The following is an 18,822-nucleotide window of genomic DNA, read 5'->3' as shown; positions in this document are numbered from 1 at the left end:
TGCGATGCTCGGTGTTCCCTCTGACCCGCACTCCATGGATTCACTTACCAGCGTCGTCATACTCCACAGATTTCAAGAAGAGTCCAGCTGCCGGAGCCATGGTGTTTAGTGGATAAGCCAGTGGGTCTCTCATCTCTAATAGTTCCTTTATGTGATAAGGAGCCAGCCTGCCTTGGCCAACTGCTACCAGAGCCCCTGCCATCCTTCGTACCTGAAACGACAGAGAATTCAGCTTAGAAATACCGCCCCATCGTCGCCCTTGTAAAAAGCAGACGTGAAAACCCTCTGCCCGGCATCTGATGCCTTCAGTGTAACCCAGCAGGGCCCAGGGGCGTGTAATGTTCCAGAACTACCAGTGATGCTTCACGCCCTGCAGTTCAGGGAAGCATGCCTGGTCCCTGCCATCCTGAGAGGAGTCCTGCCAACACACACTGGTTGAGAAGAAGTGGCCCAAAAGGACCAAGCAAATTGCAGCATTGGCGCCCCTTGCTCAAAGGAAGATCAGATAAACCAGCCCCTGCAAGAACACGTTGCCTCTCTGGGGCCTTTCTGCAGGTATTTTTAGTGCCACCACTGGCTGTGGCATCTCCCTGCCAAGCCAGCTGCAGGAAGCTCCCACCACTCATCCCAGCTAACTCTGTCCCTCTGTCTGGACCCAAAGGGCTCTGGGCATCTCCTGAAAGGGGCTGAGTGGGAATTAAGGGGACTCAGGCCCTGGGAGGAGATTCCAAGCTCCGTGGTCTATTCTATGCTGGGCTTCTTTACTGAGAGCCAACCCACGAGCTCCATCACGGCGCAGACCCGCTGGGTGTGTCTACACTGCGATGAAACACCCACAGCTGGCCTGTGCCCGCTGACTTGGGCTCACGGGGCTGTAAAACTGCAGTGGAAACGTTCAAGGTCAAGCAGGAGCCCAGGGTCTGGGACCTACCCCCCCGTCACGGGGACTCAGAGCCCAGGCGCCAGCCTGAGTCCAAATGTCCACACTGCAATTTTGCAGCCCCACAGCCCGGGTCAGCCGCGCCTGCTTTAGTGCGGTGTAGACGTACCCAAAGAGAACCAGGCCGAGACCAGTCACCCCGAAGAGCCCTGACTCTCTGTCCAGAATGTGGCAGCCTGGAGCTTCCACATCCCCCAGAAGCCCCCCTTGGCCTTGCTCTTTTAACTCTCAGGGTCTGTCTACACTGCAACGCAACCGCAGGGATAGAGAACTCGAGTCGGCCGGCCCTGGGTTTGCTAACCTGGGACTTGAGCATCTACACCCATTTGTAAGGCCAGGTTAGGAATCGTTGAAACCCAACCGCGGGCTCCAGCATCTACACTGCATTATGCAGGTCTGAGTCCAGCCAGGCATATCCCAGACTTCCTAGTGCCCTCCCACAACATGGCCACTCTTGCCCTTTGTTCATGGGGCCGTGCGGGAAAACCGGGCTGTCCACCAAACTTGACCGTTCAGAGGACAAAAAGTCAGCCCACGGGATTGTGGGATACTCCCCAAGCATGAGTGGCTGTGTCTACACTGCAAAGCAATAGGGCTTAGACCCAGGTTTAGAGCCTCCACCCCTATGGGGTCCTGGGACAGAGCCGTGTGTGTGTACACGGAAGAGGGGCTAGGGGTGCAAACCCTGGGCTTGCACTGCAGTGTCGACATGCCCTGAGACCCCGCGTTTGTGACACCCCCTCATGCACGGCTCCTGCTCCCCCAATCTGCTGGTGAGCTCCAGCAGCTGCCCCCCATCTCCAGCCTGCAGGGGGCAGGACACTGCACGGCCGCGGATCTCCAGCCTGCAGGGGGCAGGACACTGCACGGCCGCGGTAGGCGGTAGCTCTGCTGTGATTTGTCTGCCCTGCTCAGTGGTGCCCTGGGACTGCAGGCAGCAGTGACAGGGGCCACCAACAACACAAATCAGCACAGTGACCTCTAGTGGCCAAAGGAGGAGGGGTGAACGGCAGACAATATTCCTAGGCCCTCTGCATTATATCATGAGAGCCCTCCTTGCAGTAGGGTGACCAGACAGCAAGTGTCAAAAATCGGGACGGGGGTGGGGGGTAATAGGAGCCTATAGAAGAAAAAGACCCCAAAATCAGGACTGTCCCTATAAAATCAGGACATCTGGTCACCCTACCTTGCAGTGCTACTGAGAGGGCCGGGGACGCTGAAACTTTCTGCTGCATAGCAACGCTGCCTTTCACTGGAGCGCACGCGTGGGCAGAGAGAGAGCTGAGCAGAGGCGAGGAACAGCAGCGCCCACACATCCCTCTGTGGTAGGAAACTAACGAGCACGCGACAGAGCTGGGCTTTCAAACTCAAGTTATGCAACCAACCTTGTTTCCAGGCGGGGGAGACTCGGGGGCTCGTGTCTCTCTCAAAAAGCCAAAAACAAGTGAGTCAGATGAGCAAGAAATGCCCCCGCAGCCGGCAATTTGATATTTCAAACACCTCCTCTGATCTGCATCTAACACCTCCCCACTGCCACTTGCTAATTTCATCCACAGCTAGATGGAGAAGCTTGGCCTCATGTCCATCACCTGAGCACCCAGGCTAACAGTTGTTCTTTCCCTCTCTGTCCCCGGAACCGAAGGTGTTGCAGGGATGCCACTGGCACTTGCATCCATCGGTGCCTCCTGTCCCAAGATGCCCAAAAGTCAGCAGCCTCCTACGGCAGAGGCACTGAGCATCTCTGCAGACAGGCCGTGCGTGGACTGCTGCCTGGCACGGGCGGCAGAAGCCAATGCCACAGCCTGACAGCTCCTCCTCAAAAAGGGCACATCTACCAACATGCAGGAGGAGTGAAGCTAAAAACTAGAGCACCAAGGATGCGTGTAGGACTGAGGTCTGCCGACGGGAGGCGCTGTCACTCGTTAAGAGAGGATCTGATAGATTGGAAGCTCTTTGGGGCAGGATGGTCTTTTTCTTCCATGTTCCGTGAATGCGGCTCATGGGCACTATGGTAATACAAATAATTAATCATCATAATCATAGGCCCAACACCTCAGTCCCCTTAAGCCGGCTGTGACAGGGTTTGGGATGGGCCTTTGGTTTCCATACGGCTGCTAGGAAGTGAAACCCAGTGTTGTGTTTTTCAAGGCACTGACTGCCCAGCAGCTAGTTAGTTACAGACGGGAGCTGGACAGGTGTCACTGCTAGCAACCAAGCAGCAAAACCATCAGCAACAGCTGGGCCCGTATCCTCTCCTGGCAAAGCTCTGGAGGGGCAGGAGAGCGGGCATTGGCAGTGATCCTGTTCAAAGCGCACAGTGCAGCTGGAGAAAGGAGATGATGGGATTTCACAGCCCCCACAAGAGTTACTGCACAAAATGGAAACTGTCCACCCACTGGCACTAGCAGCGCATCAGCCGGTGTCCCTTTAAGATGGGGTGGGGAGCGGACTCTGCCAGAGGGATGCTCAATGCTTTCTGCGTATCAGCCCCTTTGAAGGCATCTCAAAGTGGGCACCTCGGAAAGCCCCAGGTTGGCCTTTCCAAAGCCCTCTGCTCTGCTCCCACGGGCAGGCCCTGCGGCTCCCCTCAGGCCGTAGGACATGGCAGTCCCTGCCCCAAAGAGCTCACGGTCTAACAGACAAGCCGTAAGAGATGGACGAAATTAACAAGTGGGTGGTGCAAGGAGCCAGCCCGCAGCCGAGCTCTCAACATGCCCGGTGCCCAGGAGTTCTCCCAATGCTTTGTTACGAGAACATGAGCCTGCGTGAGCAGCCCTGGGCCATAATCCCCCTAGTACAGCCAGCGGGTGCTGCGAGGGCTTCGGCCGTCTCAGGGCAAAGCTGGCCCAGCAGGGACCGGGGGGATGCAAGGCACTGTAGAAATGCTAGACGGTATTTAGCCTTTGCTCAGGGTCAGGTTGCAGGGGGGCAGGGAGCGCTGTTCGGCCTCTCACAGGAGGGGACACTGCCATTTTGCTTTTATGCAAAAAGCACATTAAAAAGTTACTTGCTCCCTTTTATACTGTTGGCAGCCTGTCCTCAGCCGTGTCACTGTCTCCTCCCCAGCTACCAATCAGCTCCCCCACAGCCTTCCCCCGCATGACTCAAGGGGAAAATGATTCCAGCATCCATGCCATGAAAAGCTGCCTCGCCCTGCCTTCTGTGCTTGCTACTGTCTCTGCGCTCTCTCCATGACACCCCAAGGCGTTGGCTTAGCCGTCTCAGCAGAAGATTTTTCAATACCTTGTCTCCCTTCACCCCCAAGAATCAGAGCAGGCCTAACTGAGATTTCACACACAAACTCTAATGCAGGTAGCTACGTGTGTACAGGACTTTTGTACAAACCCTTAAAAACCAGGGTCCCATCTGGCTATGAAAGACCCTAGGACATCTTTCATAAGAGCAGGGTTTGCCCTGGTGTCTGCCCACTCGCTGTCACGCACGCTGTTCCCTAGCTCCCTGCCAACCCAGAGGTAGCTGCATTGCAGATCACAGGGCTGCTGGCTGTGTGTAAATAGTTAGGGGGGCATTTGGGGATGAAAACTGCTAGAGAAATTGGAATTCTATCACAGTTAATAACTTTGCATCAGGAATTTCCAGCCACTAGGATCCTCCTTTTTTTGGTGACCTATAAAGGTGGAAATAAAATTATGCTATTTATTTCGCTTCTTTATGGTGCCACCCGATAAAGAAAAACAGAACTATCAGGAATATCGAGTCTGATTTTGCTGGAGGAGCCGAAAACCTTGAGTTGGGACTTCCTCAGCCCTTAACTGAAGGGGCGGGGGATGGTTAAACTTTAACAAAAATGTCTTTTCTCCCCGATGTTGGGCAGGCGTTTGAGTTAAAGGGGGGTTATGATTATTTAGTATTTGAATTGTGGTAGTGCCTAGGAGTTTCTGTCACATCTCATCTAAAAGGATCCCTCTTCTCCATTTCTCTGGGTCCACTTCCTTGAGAGTGGAGATCCCATAGTCCTTTAAGCTCCCCAGTCAATCACAGAATCTTCCAGGAAAAGCAGAGTAGACACAACCTGAACTGCTAATGTAATAAAAAAGGGAGAAACAAAAACTAAAAGCCCAGGCTCCTTCCTGCCCTTTATGCAGCTCATCATGCAAAGGACACAATCACGTCCTGAAAGCCACCTTTTGGGGCTGCCTACTGCCTGACCCTCCTTCCCTCTTGCCATCTGAGCCAAGAAAAAACTCAGCACCTCCCTTCTGAGCAGGGCTGAGGAAAGCTCCTGTCTGCTGACAGCACTTCCAGAAACAGCCTGGCAGGCTCTGAGCTGGCACCTTTGCAGTGTAGCTGCTCTCCCAGGAGCACTGACCGCGCTCATCAGAGGGATACAGGGCTGAGTTTGCTCGCTACGCTGCACGAACAACTCCCAGACTGTCTAGTAGTTAGAGCTGGGGAAGACCTGGGGTCAGCTCCCTGCATGACTGGGGGCAAGTCAATTTGCCCTCGAGACGTTTAATGTGCAAAGGGCTTGGAGATCCCCAGGAACGTAAAAGGAGAAAGAGAGGAGCAGGTTCCAAAACCAGGCAGCCAGCTCCTAACAGGGCCAACCAGCAGGAGAGAAGGTTCAGCGAGGGTCACTGACGTGCTTGGGACTTCATCCATTGTGCCCACTGCCCGTGGGAACGGCCGCTCAAGGGTTCCTAGACGTCTGCAATGCACAGACGCCCCAACACGTAATTCCACCTGGCTCAGCAGCGACCGGCCTTTCAAGCTGGGCGTTGTGGTTGGTGAGGTCCCGCAAGACCCCTCCTCAACACGGCTGAAGCTTTGCAATTGTCTGTCTAGTATCCTGGGCACTGAAAGGAAAGCGACCACGCAGGCTCAGGGGAGACACCAGGCGTAGTGTTCTAAATGCCTTGGTGTCACACATCGCAGGGATGGGGAGTCCCACTGACACCTGGAGTTGGGACCACAGAACATGCTACTGATGCAGCGCTTGCTTGTGGTTGTACCTTGTATCCCCCACCCACTGCCATCTCATCACCTCCCGTGGGTCTCTCCAGATTTTCCACTAGCTGATTTTACCAGCAACCCATGAGCGCAGACCGACTCTGTACGAGGGAATCAGATCAAACACACGGGGGCCCAGCTGACACGCTTACTTGTGCAAACAGCCGTTGTGCAAACGCAAGTCTCCCTCCGTACGTGCAATCGGTTGTGCCCGCACAGAAGGGAAGGCTGTCCCCCCTCCCCCTACACACACACGGGCACACACACGGGAAGGCTGGGGCTAACATCTGAGTTCCAGTTAGATTTGTTTTATTAGGCTGTTTGTGCCCTTGCAAGAAAAAATGTAAAGCAAATCCTGCAGGGACCTAAGCACAACACTACAACAGAGGAGGAAACAATTATCCAGGAGGTTGCGTTTACAGTGGAGTAAACTCAGCTAATCGGGTTTGTCCTTGTTAAACCCACGCACAGGTCAAACGAGCGAGGAGTTATTTATATGAAGACAAAGCACCATCACTTTCCCACTAATGCCTTAATCCAATCAAAGCAGCCGGCTCCCAGTGCAGTTAGCAACTAGGGGTTTGGGTTCGGTCTCTAATATTCAGATTGATGGGCCAACCCAGCACGGATCTTCCCTGCTCAAGCCAGCTAGGTCTTTTCCATCTCTGCTTGCTAAGATCCTACATTTCAGCATGGATCAAACAAACCAGGTCTGACTGTGAAGAAACTACCCTTCCGGACACACACTATTTTACATTTTCCCCACTAGAGGTCACTGCCTGCTGCGAATCTAACTCCGATGCCAGCTACCCCAGGGATCTGGGATAGCCACGCGCCCCGCAGCCTCACGGGGCAAACACATTACACTCCTCGAGACAGTTCTCCTGGGGTGCCCCACCCTGCTTCCCTTGTCAAATGCACCCTGACTGCACCAGTGGGTAGGTCGCTGGTGCAGTTCAAAGCTGAGCTGGGTTTCTGCAGGGATGGGGGAGGTGGTCATAGCTGTCTGCAGTAGATAGTTGGGCAGAGATGGAGCGTGGGAGGCCCAGAACATCACCGCCCGAGGCTGGGACCTCCTAATGCCTAAAACACGCACTTGGAGGGAGACAGACACTTTCTCTCTCTTAATTGTCTTTCCCGGGAACAGGGAATGGGCTAGTCCTTCCCATGCCCTGAAGGTCTCCCCCGTTTCGAGCCCACTGCTGCTCCGCCTTGGCCGCTCAGTCGCTAGGCGCCTGCAGCCAGGGAGTTTAAGAAGCTGCTCGGCCCGTGATGAAAACAAAGCTGGTCCGCCGTAATGGAATCCCAAAGAGCTGCTTATTGCTCCCAGAAAAAAGACCAAGCAGCCCTCTCTCTGCAGCTCGCTGCCGCCAGAATGGGACCATGGCTGAGACCCACCGACCAAGAATTGCCAACTCTTTTCTAACAATGAGCTCCATTAAACTGCGGAGCAGCCTCTCCCAGGAGGGAGGGGTGGAAACGTGGTGAAAACCCCACTCCTGAGTCATGAAAGCAGACAGGACAAAGCTAGAGAACAAGGCAGAGAAGGGAACAATCCTGCAGTAGGGAATAATCTCCCTGGGACAGGAACCACACGGCGTAATGGAGCTTTTCCATCTCTCCTTTCTATAGTTCTACGTAGTATTTCATGACCCAAAACACAAGTGAAAACTGCAGACTGTCCTCACTAGGCTCAGCATCGTAACACAGAGTGAGACTGCCTGGCGACTGGCTGCAGCCACTCAAACCGTAGGGAAACGGCAAGGTAGTTTGGAGAAAAATTACAATTCCCACCCACATGGCCTGGAACCTCCAGTCATTTTAGGAGCAAACTTAGAGGTTCTGGTTCTACTGGCCCAAACGCTGAAATAAGAACATCTGGGTTCTATTCCCGGCTCTGCTATGGATTCACTGCGTGGCCAGAGCAGTCACGGTGCCTCTTTGCCTCAGTTTCCCCATCTGTAAAACAGGGAAGACACCTCCCAAGGATGTAGCGAAGTTTGCTTAGTGCTTTGAGACGCTTGGGTGAAAGGGGCTGACGGCGGGTAGAGCCGTATCACCATCGCGGCACTACACCGTACCTGCCTGTAGAGGAATGATCTGCTCTTGAATTCTAGCTCCCAGAACTGCAGTCCCCTAGAAAAAGAAACAAAAAGATCAGTTTTAAAAATTGTCTCTCTCAAGCCAGCCACCCGCAGTCCCAAGAGGGACTGTAAATCACTGGTCAATTACAGGCAGGCAGGAGAATCAATGCGAAGCCATGAGTTTCCACTTCTGATGTAAAGAGCCCTCATTGATCCCCAACACTGAACAGTGACAGCTTCCTCCAGAGCCCAGATTCTCCAGCGGGAACGACGCTGAACTTGCAAACGGTCAGTTATGCAGTGAGCAAAGCTGCAGAGAGCACTCCCTAGCCCTCCACTCGCGTACCGCTAAACGGGCCATGTTCACAGCCCTGGAGTAAGAGAAACAGCACTGGCTGAAATAAAGGAGACACAAACCTTTGTCAGGGAACTGGCAGAGCAGATTTATGGGGGAAGCTGAAATGCTGCTTCTAAGGCAGATGATGCCAGAGCAGAGAGGGCAGCTCCGGGGTTGCACCATACCCAAGGCAATTTTCTCACCATCCCAGCTCGCTTCTTGTGTGGAGCTTACAGGACGTTTACACAGCAGCAGATGCAAGGGTCTGTTCTCTACCCAACCCACACACAGCTCTGTCACTCACATTCTGGCTGCCCCTATGCAGGTGGGGATGGGAAGAGGCCAGGAGGGTCCTTCCCTTTGTGCCCTCGGCATCTGCCCAAATCGCTGAACCACCACATGCATCATGCAGCCCATCTGGCAGGGTCTCTGTGCCCGTCAACGGATTGGAAAGGGGGGAAGCTGCAGGGCTGGGGATAGCAGGGGGTGCAGCGGGTCTGGGCGCAGCGGCATCAGCAGGGCCTTGGAATGGTAAAGGCACCATGGGTCAGGACTGAGGGGAATCAGGCCAGCTGTTGGGGGAGGTAGGGTGGGCACGGCAGGAGTCAGGATTCCAGGGCATCAGCAGAGCTGGGCTGGGGAAGTTTTGGTGCCCCGCTGCTCTGCCATTCACCTGTTCGCTCTCAATGGCACCAAAACTCAAGCACGTTAAGGCAAGTCCTCTTTGTGCCACCACCAGCGCGCAGCGCTGAGCCTCAGCCTCTCCCTAAATCTCACCGGGACCTCAAACAGAATCAGTTTAAACTAAGGGGAACGGGAACAAAACACTAAAACAGGCTCCAGGAGAGGAGATTAAGGAGGAACAATTCCACACTCAATCTCCTTAAGCCTTTGGAAGGAGGAGAGAGAATCAAACACATGGGCCCGGTTTCAGTGCTCCCTGGATGGCACTCAGCCGACCTGCCCACCGGGTTTCTGGTTCCAGAGCAGAATGCGCCCATAGCCCTCGCTCGCCTGGGGTCGGGGGGAGAAGAGGGGTTCAGATCACAGTTTTAGTACAAGCAATAACCTCTCCCGTCAGTGGTCGCGGCTCACTGCGGGCGCGGCGGGCGCTGGTCGGCTGGGGTTGAGCGCGGGAGTGCCTGAGCCGCGCGCCAGCGCGGTCCAGCAGTGCGACCAGCAACCCCGCATCCGGTCGTGTGCCGCGGTCGGTCGGTCGTCGGGGCCTCCGGTGGACCTCGCGCATGATGACTGGAAGAAGGGAACGGCGCCCGCCGCCCCCCCCCTGGAGCCCGGGCCCCCAGGGCGGTGCCTGCTCTAGAGCCGCGCCCCTGCGCGCCCCGGTCGGGGGGGAGAAGAGGGGTTCAGATCACAGTTTTAGTACAAGCAATAACCTCTCCCGTCAGGGAAGTTTGGCGGCTCTCACCCTGCCCTTCCGCTCTGAGTTCCCCGAAACCGACCATGTAACTAGCACAGATACGGACACTGCTGCAGTCTAGGGGGAAAAAAAAAATCACATTTACCTGCACCCCCGATGAGCCAGAGGTTGCAGATATTCCCTGAACACGGCAGCTACAGGGGATCCTACTATCCATTATTATTACTGAATAGCGAGCTCACGTGGGCTGCTGCCAGCATGCTGGAGGTTTCTGGGGCCTTGCCTGCACTGGAGATTTCAGCCATTGGTGATCAGCCACAGGGACAGCTGTCCCGGCATAGCCAGCCAATGCTAACTTTGCAGCAGAGAAGCGATCACCGCTTAAGGGCAGGGTAAGCGACGCGGGTGCAAATTGAATCTCCCCGTTACCAGTAGGGGCTGCAGCCCCGTCGGTCAGTGAAACGGGGCTGGAATCCCCGATCTGACTCTGTCCTAGGGCAGCAGCCTCCCTGTGTCAGGGCTACGACTCTCCTCCCTTTTCTTCCCAGCCTGTGAGCGCCAGAGGGGTTGCTGATTTTATGTAGCTTTTGAGGAAGCAGATGCTGTCCCGGGGGTTCTTTTGGGGGATTCTTTTCCTGCCATTTCAGAAATTCACCCCTCACTGAGTAGCACGACCCTAAAATGCCCAAGGACAAAGTAGGTCTGAGCCAGAGGGGAAGAGATGGCTGGACACTCTCAGCAGGACTAAGCATTTACAGCACAGTCCTGTTGCTGGGGAGACATGGTCAATTTCATGAGCACAAGTTTAAAACAAACAAAAGGAAGTATTTCTTCACACAACACACAGTTAACCTGTGGAACTCCTTGCCAGAGGATGTTGTGAAGGCCAAGGCTATAACAGGGTTCAAAAAAGAACTAGATAAGTTCATGGAGGACAGGACCATCAATGGCTGTTAGCCAGGATGGGCAGGGATGGTGTCCCCTGGCCTCTGTTTGCCAGAGGCTGGGAATGGGCGACAGGGGATGGATCACTTGATAGTTACCTGTTCTGTTCATGGTCTCTGGGGCACCTGGCATTGGCCACTGTCGGCAGGCAGGATACTGGGCTGGAAGGACCTCTGGTCTGACCCAGTCTGGCCATTCTCATGTTCATTCATGTGACTGTCACGCCTGGGCTGGACAGCACTGCAGTGACTCTACATGGATGCAATGCCTTGGCCAAGTGGGCTGGGTGGCTCTGGGCTGCTCCGTGGGGATGACGTGCCTCAGCTCGGCTCGGAGGTGCTCCGCACAGGTGCTGCCCACGGGCTAGGAGCTCCATACCAAGCGGGAAATCAACACTTTTTATTTGCGCCTGCTGGGTGGTCCCCGCTGGCCCATTTAAAAGGCCAACCACCTCCTCAAGTTATTTCCAATTAAATCCTCAACAACTGCATAGCCCAGTTTGCCAGCTCCCCCTCGTTAAACCTCACCAGCGGCTCAACAGGGCTTTAACCAATCAAAAGCCACGCAGGACGCACGTACCCAGGCAGGACACTGCCCCGATGTGCTGAGATCTAAATGGGGACAAGCTGAGCACAGACAGGATGCCGGGAACAGCGGGGATGCTGCTACAGGCTGAGAACAAAGTGCACTGGCAGAGCTGGGCAGAGACCTCCCGGCTGGAATGGCAAGGGAAGGATTTTTAGGTCAGGGTTCTGGACCCAGGCACATCTAGGTGGAGGAAACTTGCCCAACATCTGAGCTACCCAGGGCTGCCGACCCCTCCCCACACCGAGCCATGTTGCTTTCAGAAGCACTAAATTCACACAAAACCAGCCTCTTCTCCCACCGACATGAAGATTGCTTTTGGCGTTTGCTGCAATTATGCAGCTTCTGTTCAGGAGGCGGGGGGGAGGGGAGTCATGAGGATCGTTTGGCTGATGTAACCCGAGCAGACATCTCCCAAGAGGATGCACAAAACACGCTCTTCTCCGGAAGATGCAAAATGGGCCTTAATTGAAGCACTATTATTTAAACAGCAGGCACTGCAGCCCTTATGCGCAATTTTACTCCAAGCATCTGTAAGTAATGGGGATCGGGGGAGGGAGGTATTAGAGTCAATGGTTAATAATCACACAACCGAAGTCAACTCAGCCGCCGGAAGCTTTTTTCCCTGGCAGCCCAGTGCGGCTTCCTTGTTCTGGGATCCGTCACTTGACCTTGGCCAAAAGTTCACCTGGGAAACGAGCAAGGACAGCGGCTCGCTCTGCAGCTAGCAACGAAGTAGTGCTGCAATGAGTTAGGTGCGTTAAGAGGGGACATGACAGAAGCATGCAACATAATGAATGGGGCCGGGAGCATTGATCAGAAACCAGCATGACCCGTGTGTTATGATACAAGGACAAGGGGACAGTCAAAGAACTTGAGAAGCGGCCAATTCAAACTTGATCAAAAGGAAAGATTTTTTCCCCACATGATGCATAATTAGCCGGTGGAACTCACTGCCACAGGATGTCACCGATGCCAAGAAGTTTAGCAGGATTAAATGGGTAGGAGGCATTGATAGGAGTAACACGACTAGCCAGAGTTAGACTAGTACATACTAAAAAACACACCAGACAAGAGGTTTGGAAGGATAATTATTAGTAGTAATATTGCAGCACCTTGGAGCGCTAGTCATGGACCCCATTTTGCTAGGCACTGTACGAACACAGAACAAAAAACAGCCCGTGTCCCACAGAGCTAATCATCTACATGGAAAACAACAGACAAAAGGTAGATACTGACTGACAGGGGAGTACAAGAAAACCGTGAGACAGTGTTGGTCAGCATGACAGGCTGAGGTCTCTGCACACCAGCAGCCTAACCACTGTCAAGTTTTGTGTAGGCATCGTGGAAAAGGAGGGTCCTTAAGGAGGGTTTTGAAGGAAGCTAATTCATTAGTTTTGTGGGTGTTTATGGGGAGCTTCACCGCAGCAAGAGGGGCAGCACGGGAGACAGCACAAAGGTGTTACATTTTCAAACGAGCAAGTGGGCAGAGGAGGCCGGGATCCCGGACCAACCGGCGGTGGGACGGCGAATGAGAGACGGGGAAAGGCCATGCAGGACCTTGAAAGCGAAGACACGCAGCTTGTATTTTTGGTATGCTAGAGAAGGGGGAGCCAATGGAGGGTTGCAAAGAGAGGAGGCGACACGGTCAAAGCAACAGGCCATGCAAACAATCTTTGCAGCAGGGATCTGAGCGCGACAGGACTGCCTTGGTCAAGGCCAGAGAAAAGGACGTTGCAGTAATTGAGGTGCAAGATGGTGAAAGCCTGGAAAAAGCCTCCTGCTGTGTGGCAGAAGCTCGCCCGTGTGTGGCTTAGGAGTAGACTTTCCTTGGGAGCAGCTGAGCCCATAACTGCCAATTGCAAGGTCCGGATCTTTGATGTAACTGGTACCGACCTCGGCCAGAGACAGGATATTGGACTGGATGGAGCACCTGTCCGGCCCGAAGTTCCTAGAAGTTGTCTTTGAGGAAGCTCTCATCCCCCTCCATAATAAACTGAATGCACCGTGAGTGCTCCAGGCGGCGCTGCTGCATGTGCTGGGATAGACGGAGCCAGCCCTTCCTGCTTTTCTGCAGCTCCCTCAAGGACTGCTCAGTTGCACAAGCCTAGGTGCAAAAATGAACATTCTTCCGTATCGGGGTCAGCTGCTGAACCATGAAATGCATCCACAGCCGAAAGTCGAGAAAGAATTTCTACCTGTCAAGAGAGCAGGGGATGCAGCCTCCCAGCAGACTCATCCAGAGACAGTCAGCACTTTGTCTGGCCTGGGAGATGTTTGTTTCAAACGAGCTTATCAAAATGTTTATTTCAAAAATCTGTAAATCCCAACAAAGAAAGAAAACTTCTAGAGTATTAGCATCACCAACTTTCCATCTCATCGGCAGCTCTAACAAGTGCTAGAGACGTACACATGGATTAGTTCAGTGACTCGATCCATCCGATTAGCTTGGGGTTTGCATCTTTAATGAGACAGCTTTTCCCCCAACTGTTTAGCAGGCGTCTGAGTTAATTAGTTGTTGCTGAAACAACAGAGTTTTGAACATCAAAATCCCCCCCTCTTTCCATTTAACTGGTTTTCAACTGTTTGGTGCCTGTGACTAGTTCCCCAATCATCGAAAAAGTCTTTCAGGGAAACAGAGTGGAAAAGAACTGAATTCATACTGTAACAAACACACCAGGTTGTTGGTTTTTTTCCTTCCACAAACCTTTCAGATCTTTTCTGATTCACCAGGAAGCAGCAAAAATGAAGACGGCACACGCCCATTTCTCCTACTCTTTGCCGGTCACCTTTAGGAAATGGTGCAACTGTCTGGAACACTGGAGGTCCACTGAACGTGGCCTTCCCTTCCACGTGTAACACTGCTTTGTTGTTATTCACCTTCCTTGGGATATAAACCCCACCAGCTTCCTGACAACCACTCCTTAGCCGGGGTCAAGTGGGGTGGGGGCTTCCTTCACCGTCTGCTGAAACAGCTGGCTCTGTGAGCCAGGATATGGGACCAGATGGACTGGCTGATGTGGCCTGGCCATTCCTACCTCCCTGTGCAATTCCACCGAGCCTCGTGGGGCTGGGAAGCGTGCATCAGATGCTGGAGACGGGAAGCAAGCGCCGGAGCCGGAGGGGAAATGGGGCATTTCTGTCCCTCCTCTCCCCATCGGCATTCACATTTTTGATGAAAAACATGGTCAACCTTTCAACCGACTGCAGCAAGTGGAAGGATTCCAGGGAGGGGCAGGGACAGAGCCAAGGGAGAGTGGAGAAGAGGCAGGCACCGTTTGAACAGGCTGGGGAGAGGGAAGGGCCGGGCCAGGCCGTAACAGGAAATGGCAGCGCCATGGGATTCGAGTCACGTTAATTTCAGCCTTTGCTCTACGAAATCCCATCTGTCCCGTCGCGAAACGCTGCCTCTGACACAGCCTCCCTTCTGCTCGGGGGCACCCAGCCCTCGGTCTGGGCTGGTCTCTAACGCGGCTTTGCTTACTGGCAGGAAAAGGATGAGGAAAGCAGCTCTGACCCCTAGGTTGGCTGCTTCCCAAACAAGAACTGGCTTTAACCACCACCAGGGAGGCAGCTATTGCTAATTTACTGCAGGTTACATTTATATTTCATTTATGCGTCTCAATACCCAGTGCAAAGGGCTGCTCAAAAACAAGTGCTGCAGGAAATTGCAAATGAAGACTCTCGTTACCTAATGAATTGGAGCCATTTAGTTAATAACATTTGCCAGCGTAAACCTGGAAGCCGAGCCAGGCTGCTCACTGCAGTTCCTTCAGCCACAGTTCAAACGCAATTAGCTGGGTGTCATATCACCAAGATAATGAATGTAAGGAGCCCCCAGCAGGTCAGATTTAACTCTACGTCTTGTAGGGTGACCAGATGTCCCGATTTTATAGGGACAGTCCCGATTTTGGGGTCTTTTTCTTATACAGGCTCCTATTACTCCCCACCCCCATCCTGATTTTTCACACTTGCTGTCTGGTCACCCTAACGTCTTCCCCTTCTCTCTAAAGAGATAGCTGGAGACTTGAACCCTGGTCCTTATGTTCCAGATCCATGTGCTTCTTCCACTTGAGCTAAAGGAGAACTGCCTCAGCTTGTCCTAACGGGTCTGTAATACTGTCCCCGGTGTGCGGGAGGGGAGGGGGAGACACACTCGAGGGCATCATCACTCATTCATATGCTCAAAGGCAGCATATGAGCTCCAGCAGCAGACAGGATGAACCCAGCAGTCTGACGCCTTCTGCTGGTGGGTGGCTCCATCCTGTTGTCCCAGCGGGAGAAACTGGGCTCCATGCACATGTCACATACTCAGCTGGCACTGAGGCTAGCCAGGCAGAGAGGGAATACGCCAGGGACCGCCATCCCCCCAGGGCCGGGCGGGGCTCTTACACCAGCGCCGCAGGCAGTGCACGCTCAGCCGACGAGCACGGACTGATGCGGGGAGATGCGTGTGCTGATGTTGTTACGGATCAGGTCTCAACGACAGAGGCTAAAAATAGAAAGCACAGAGCAGGCGGAAAAGGGAGCCCAGGCAAAAGCGCCGAGGAACTGCCAAGACGCGTTCAGTGCAAGCCACCGCTGAGCTGGCGAGGCAGCTAACGTGCAGCGAGCGCAGCCTGCCCCAGGGGTGGGGGAACCAGGCCGACACAGGAAGGGCCGGCGGCTAATGCACTGGAGCAGGACTCAGGTTTTTCACTGATTCACAGATTCTAAGGGCCCATCGGGATCCTCCAGCCTGACCCACTGCAGAGCACAGGCCAGAGACCTGCCCCTAGAGCAGAGCTTTTAGAAACACATCCCATCTTGATTTAAAAACGGCCACTGATGGAGAATCCACCACAGCCCTTGGTTAGTCGTTCCAATGGTTAATCCCTCTCACGGTTACGAATGTACGTCCTGTTTCCAGTCCGACTTTGTCTAGCTTCAACTTCCAGCCATTGGATTGGGTTAGACCTTCCTCTGCTAGATGGAAGAGCCCGATATTATGTATGTGTTCCCCACTTAGGTACCTGTAGACTGTAATGAAGTCACCCCGGAACCTTCTCTTTGCTAAACTTAATAAACCAGGTTTCTTAATCCTTTAATCATTCGTCTCCAGACCACTTGGGCAGGTTGGGGTTGGTCCCCCAGCCACCTGGGCGCCTTCCTTTTAAGAGGGAGGAAACTCAGACGAGCTAATTAAGCACTAGACACCTTAACTTACCAATGGGCTACTCGCCAATCAGGCACTCCTCGAGGTGAGCTGGGGTGGCAGAATCGGAACATAGTCATTATCGTGTGCCGGCTCGGGGGCTTGCAGTTATTAACCAGATCAAGTGCCGGCTAGGGGAGTGGTTCTCAGCCAGCGGTCCGGGGCACTCTGAGGGGCTGCAAGCAGCTTTCAGGGGGTCCTCCAAGCATGGTCAGCTTTAGATTTGCTAGGGCCCAGGGCAGAAAGCCGAAGCCCCACTGCCGAGCCCCGTCACGGGGGGCTGAAACCGAAGCCTGAGCAATTGCCTGTGGCGTGGGGCCCAGCCAATTGCCCGGCTTGCTACCCGCTAACGCCGGCCCTGGCTTTTATATACCAAAAACCAGTTGTTGTGGCACAGCTGGGCCGTGGAGTTTTTATAGCATGCTGGGGGGGCTTCAGAAAGAAAAAGGCCTATGGGGAGTCACTCTGTGGATCCCTCTGCTCATGCTGCGAGCCTCTTTTAAGGGCGACACAATTATCAAGGTGCCGGAAACAGGCAGCATCCTGGTCAGCTCCCCGCCCCACAGCAGGGCTTACTAACAACCCCAGACACAGGGAGTGCTGGAAGCAGGGGAAAGTTCCCTGCCTCTGGTTTTAATTTCACGTCCTGGGAAAAGACAGAGGAGCCGGGTTTCGGTGGGGATATTACATTACGGGGTCCACGGCGGGGAGGGTTTTGTGCTTGGCTGGGAGGAGGGAATTTGAAACCAGCCAGATTGGATTGCCGGGGGGAGCAGGGCAGGGAGCGCTGCTAGCAGACAAAACAAATCTCTTCCCCCTTAACCAACCCTCCGCAACGCTGGCTACAGGCGTCCCTGGGGCATTTGCAGATAAGGCTCCCTTGCTTTCCTCTAAGCTGCAGCTCACTATAAATCTGCCTCCTCCTCCCATGCCCCCTGTCCTCTGTCTCCATCCCCGCCCAGCGTTCAGCATCATTAAAAGGATTTTTTTATGGGTGTGATTTCTAATTGAATTTGCTAGACATTACCCGACCAGGCTTCGCGATGAATTACTAACTGGAACCTCATGGCATTAGGTTGCTGCATGCTCTGTCTCACCCCTCCCGGTCTCCTCCCCCCGCCCCAGAGAAAGCAGGGCTTTGCCAAGCTCTCAGGACCAGCATTTCTCTCCCTCTCTCTCTCTGAGCCTCTGGCAAAGCTACAGCACTCAGATCTTGGAGTGTAGCTACAAGGGGGTGGAAATTAGCGCGATTCACAGGAACAAAAGCAACCAGTGTATGAGAGAGGGGAATTAGCGATTCTGCAAGTGAGCTGGGCAAAGTGTGCCCGTCTTCCCTGAACCCAAGAGGGACTGCAGCCAGGACAGGAGCCTACAGAGCTGGGCCCCTGGGTCCTAACACGATTTGGTCTTGCTGCTTCGCCAGGGCCCACTGTGCATTGTAACTACGTGCCGCAGGACAGTGTGTTTGGCCCTGACCGTTACAACACGGGGCTGCTGGCCTGGCAAAGTCTGGAGCACAGATGGGAGGCCCCTGGTGTTGTTATAACTGGGTTTGGAGTTGCAATTGGTGGCCACCAGCTCTGGTGCAGAGCACCCCACGCCCTGCAATGCCCACTCCAGGAGAGCATCCGCTTTACGGCGTGGGCAGGCAATTCTGGGGCTTCTCCAGGTTCCATTTCCAATTTCAACGGAACCTTTTCTCCTGCCTCTGCCTTGCTGACCTTCTGCCACCTCCCCTACCTGGCAACCCTGGTAGCCCTTGCCCACACGCCACTGGGATCTTGCCCAGGGCTGGCTGCATCCGGCCCCAAGCAACAGCTGTCACAGCTGTATTCCAAGTGCTCTGTGTCCTCGCTGCTTTCTCTAACCACTGCTCCACTCTATACCCATTAATGCAACATCGGAAACATCTGAATCCCTCGTGTGAACACAGACCAACGCGAACCTCCCCCCGCAATTTTGGGAAAAGTTGGATGGGAACTTTGTGGCCTGAGTTCAGCACTGATATCCACAAAGCCCAAATTCAGACAGACGCAGATTAAGGAAACCGGCTGCCCTGCAAAGAATCTGGAATGTAAACCTCTTGAGTGCCTGTTTCGGTCAGCAGTTAAAGGGGGGTTTTGCAGGCTGGCAGTTGAATGTAATGCAAAAGGAAACACCGATCTTCCCGCGTGTTAGGGTAGGCCCTACGTATTTTGCAGAGCAATGCACTGTGCACCTGCAGCAGAGGAGCTACTGCAGCAAGCAGAGTTGCTATTATGTCCTTCATACACACGGCTGATCATCTGCATCGGCACCACTGACTGGAGGCAGTTAGTAACGGACACAAGGAGCTCTGCCCAGAACCCAAGGATCATCAGTGATCTCCCTCCAGCAACCAACAAGAAT

The 18,822-nt window shown here is 53.9% G+C and overlaps 1 protein-coding gene across 2 annotated transcripts in view; it reads right to left on the bottom strand.

The window, feature by feature from the left end:
• Positions 1-18,822, bottom strand: part of PUSL1 (pseudouridine synthase like 1) — a 63,640-nt gene that overhangs the window by 2,219 nt on the left and 42,599 nt on the right. For both annotated transcript variants that reach the window (XM_039509237.1, XM_039509238.1), the window contains exons 6-7: positions 7,993-8,047; positions 49-211 (exon numbers count right to left, since the gene is read on the bottom strand). In XM_039509237.1, the coding sequence (XP_039365171.1) occupies positions 49-211; positions 7,993-8,047 (218 nt within the window). The remainder of the gene's footprint in view (positions 1-48; positions 212-7,992; positions 8,048-18,822) is intronic.

This window comes from Mauremys reevesii, linkage group 21 (assembly GCF_016161935.1).
Source record: "Mauremys reevesii isolate NIE-2019 linkage group 21, ASM1616193v1, whole genome shotgun sequence".
Lineage (NCBI taxonomy): Eukaryota > Metazoa > Chordata > Testudines > Geoemydidae > Mauremys > Mauremys reevesii.
Note: the sequence above shows the minus strand (reverse complement) of the source record. Positions and strands in the feature narration are given on the sequence as shown.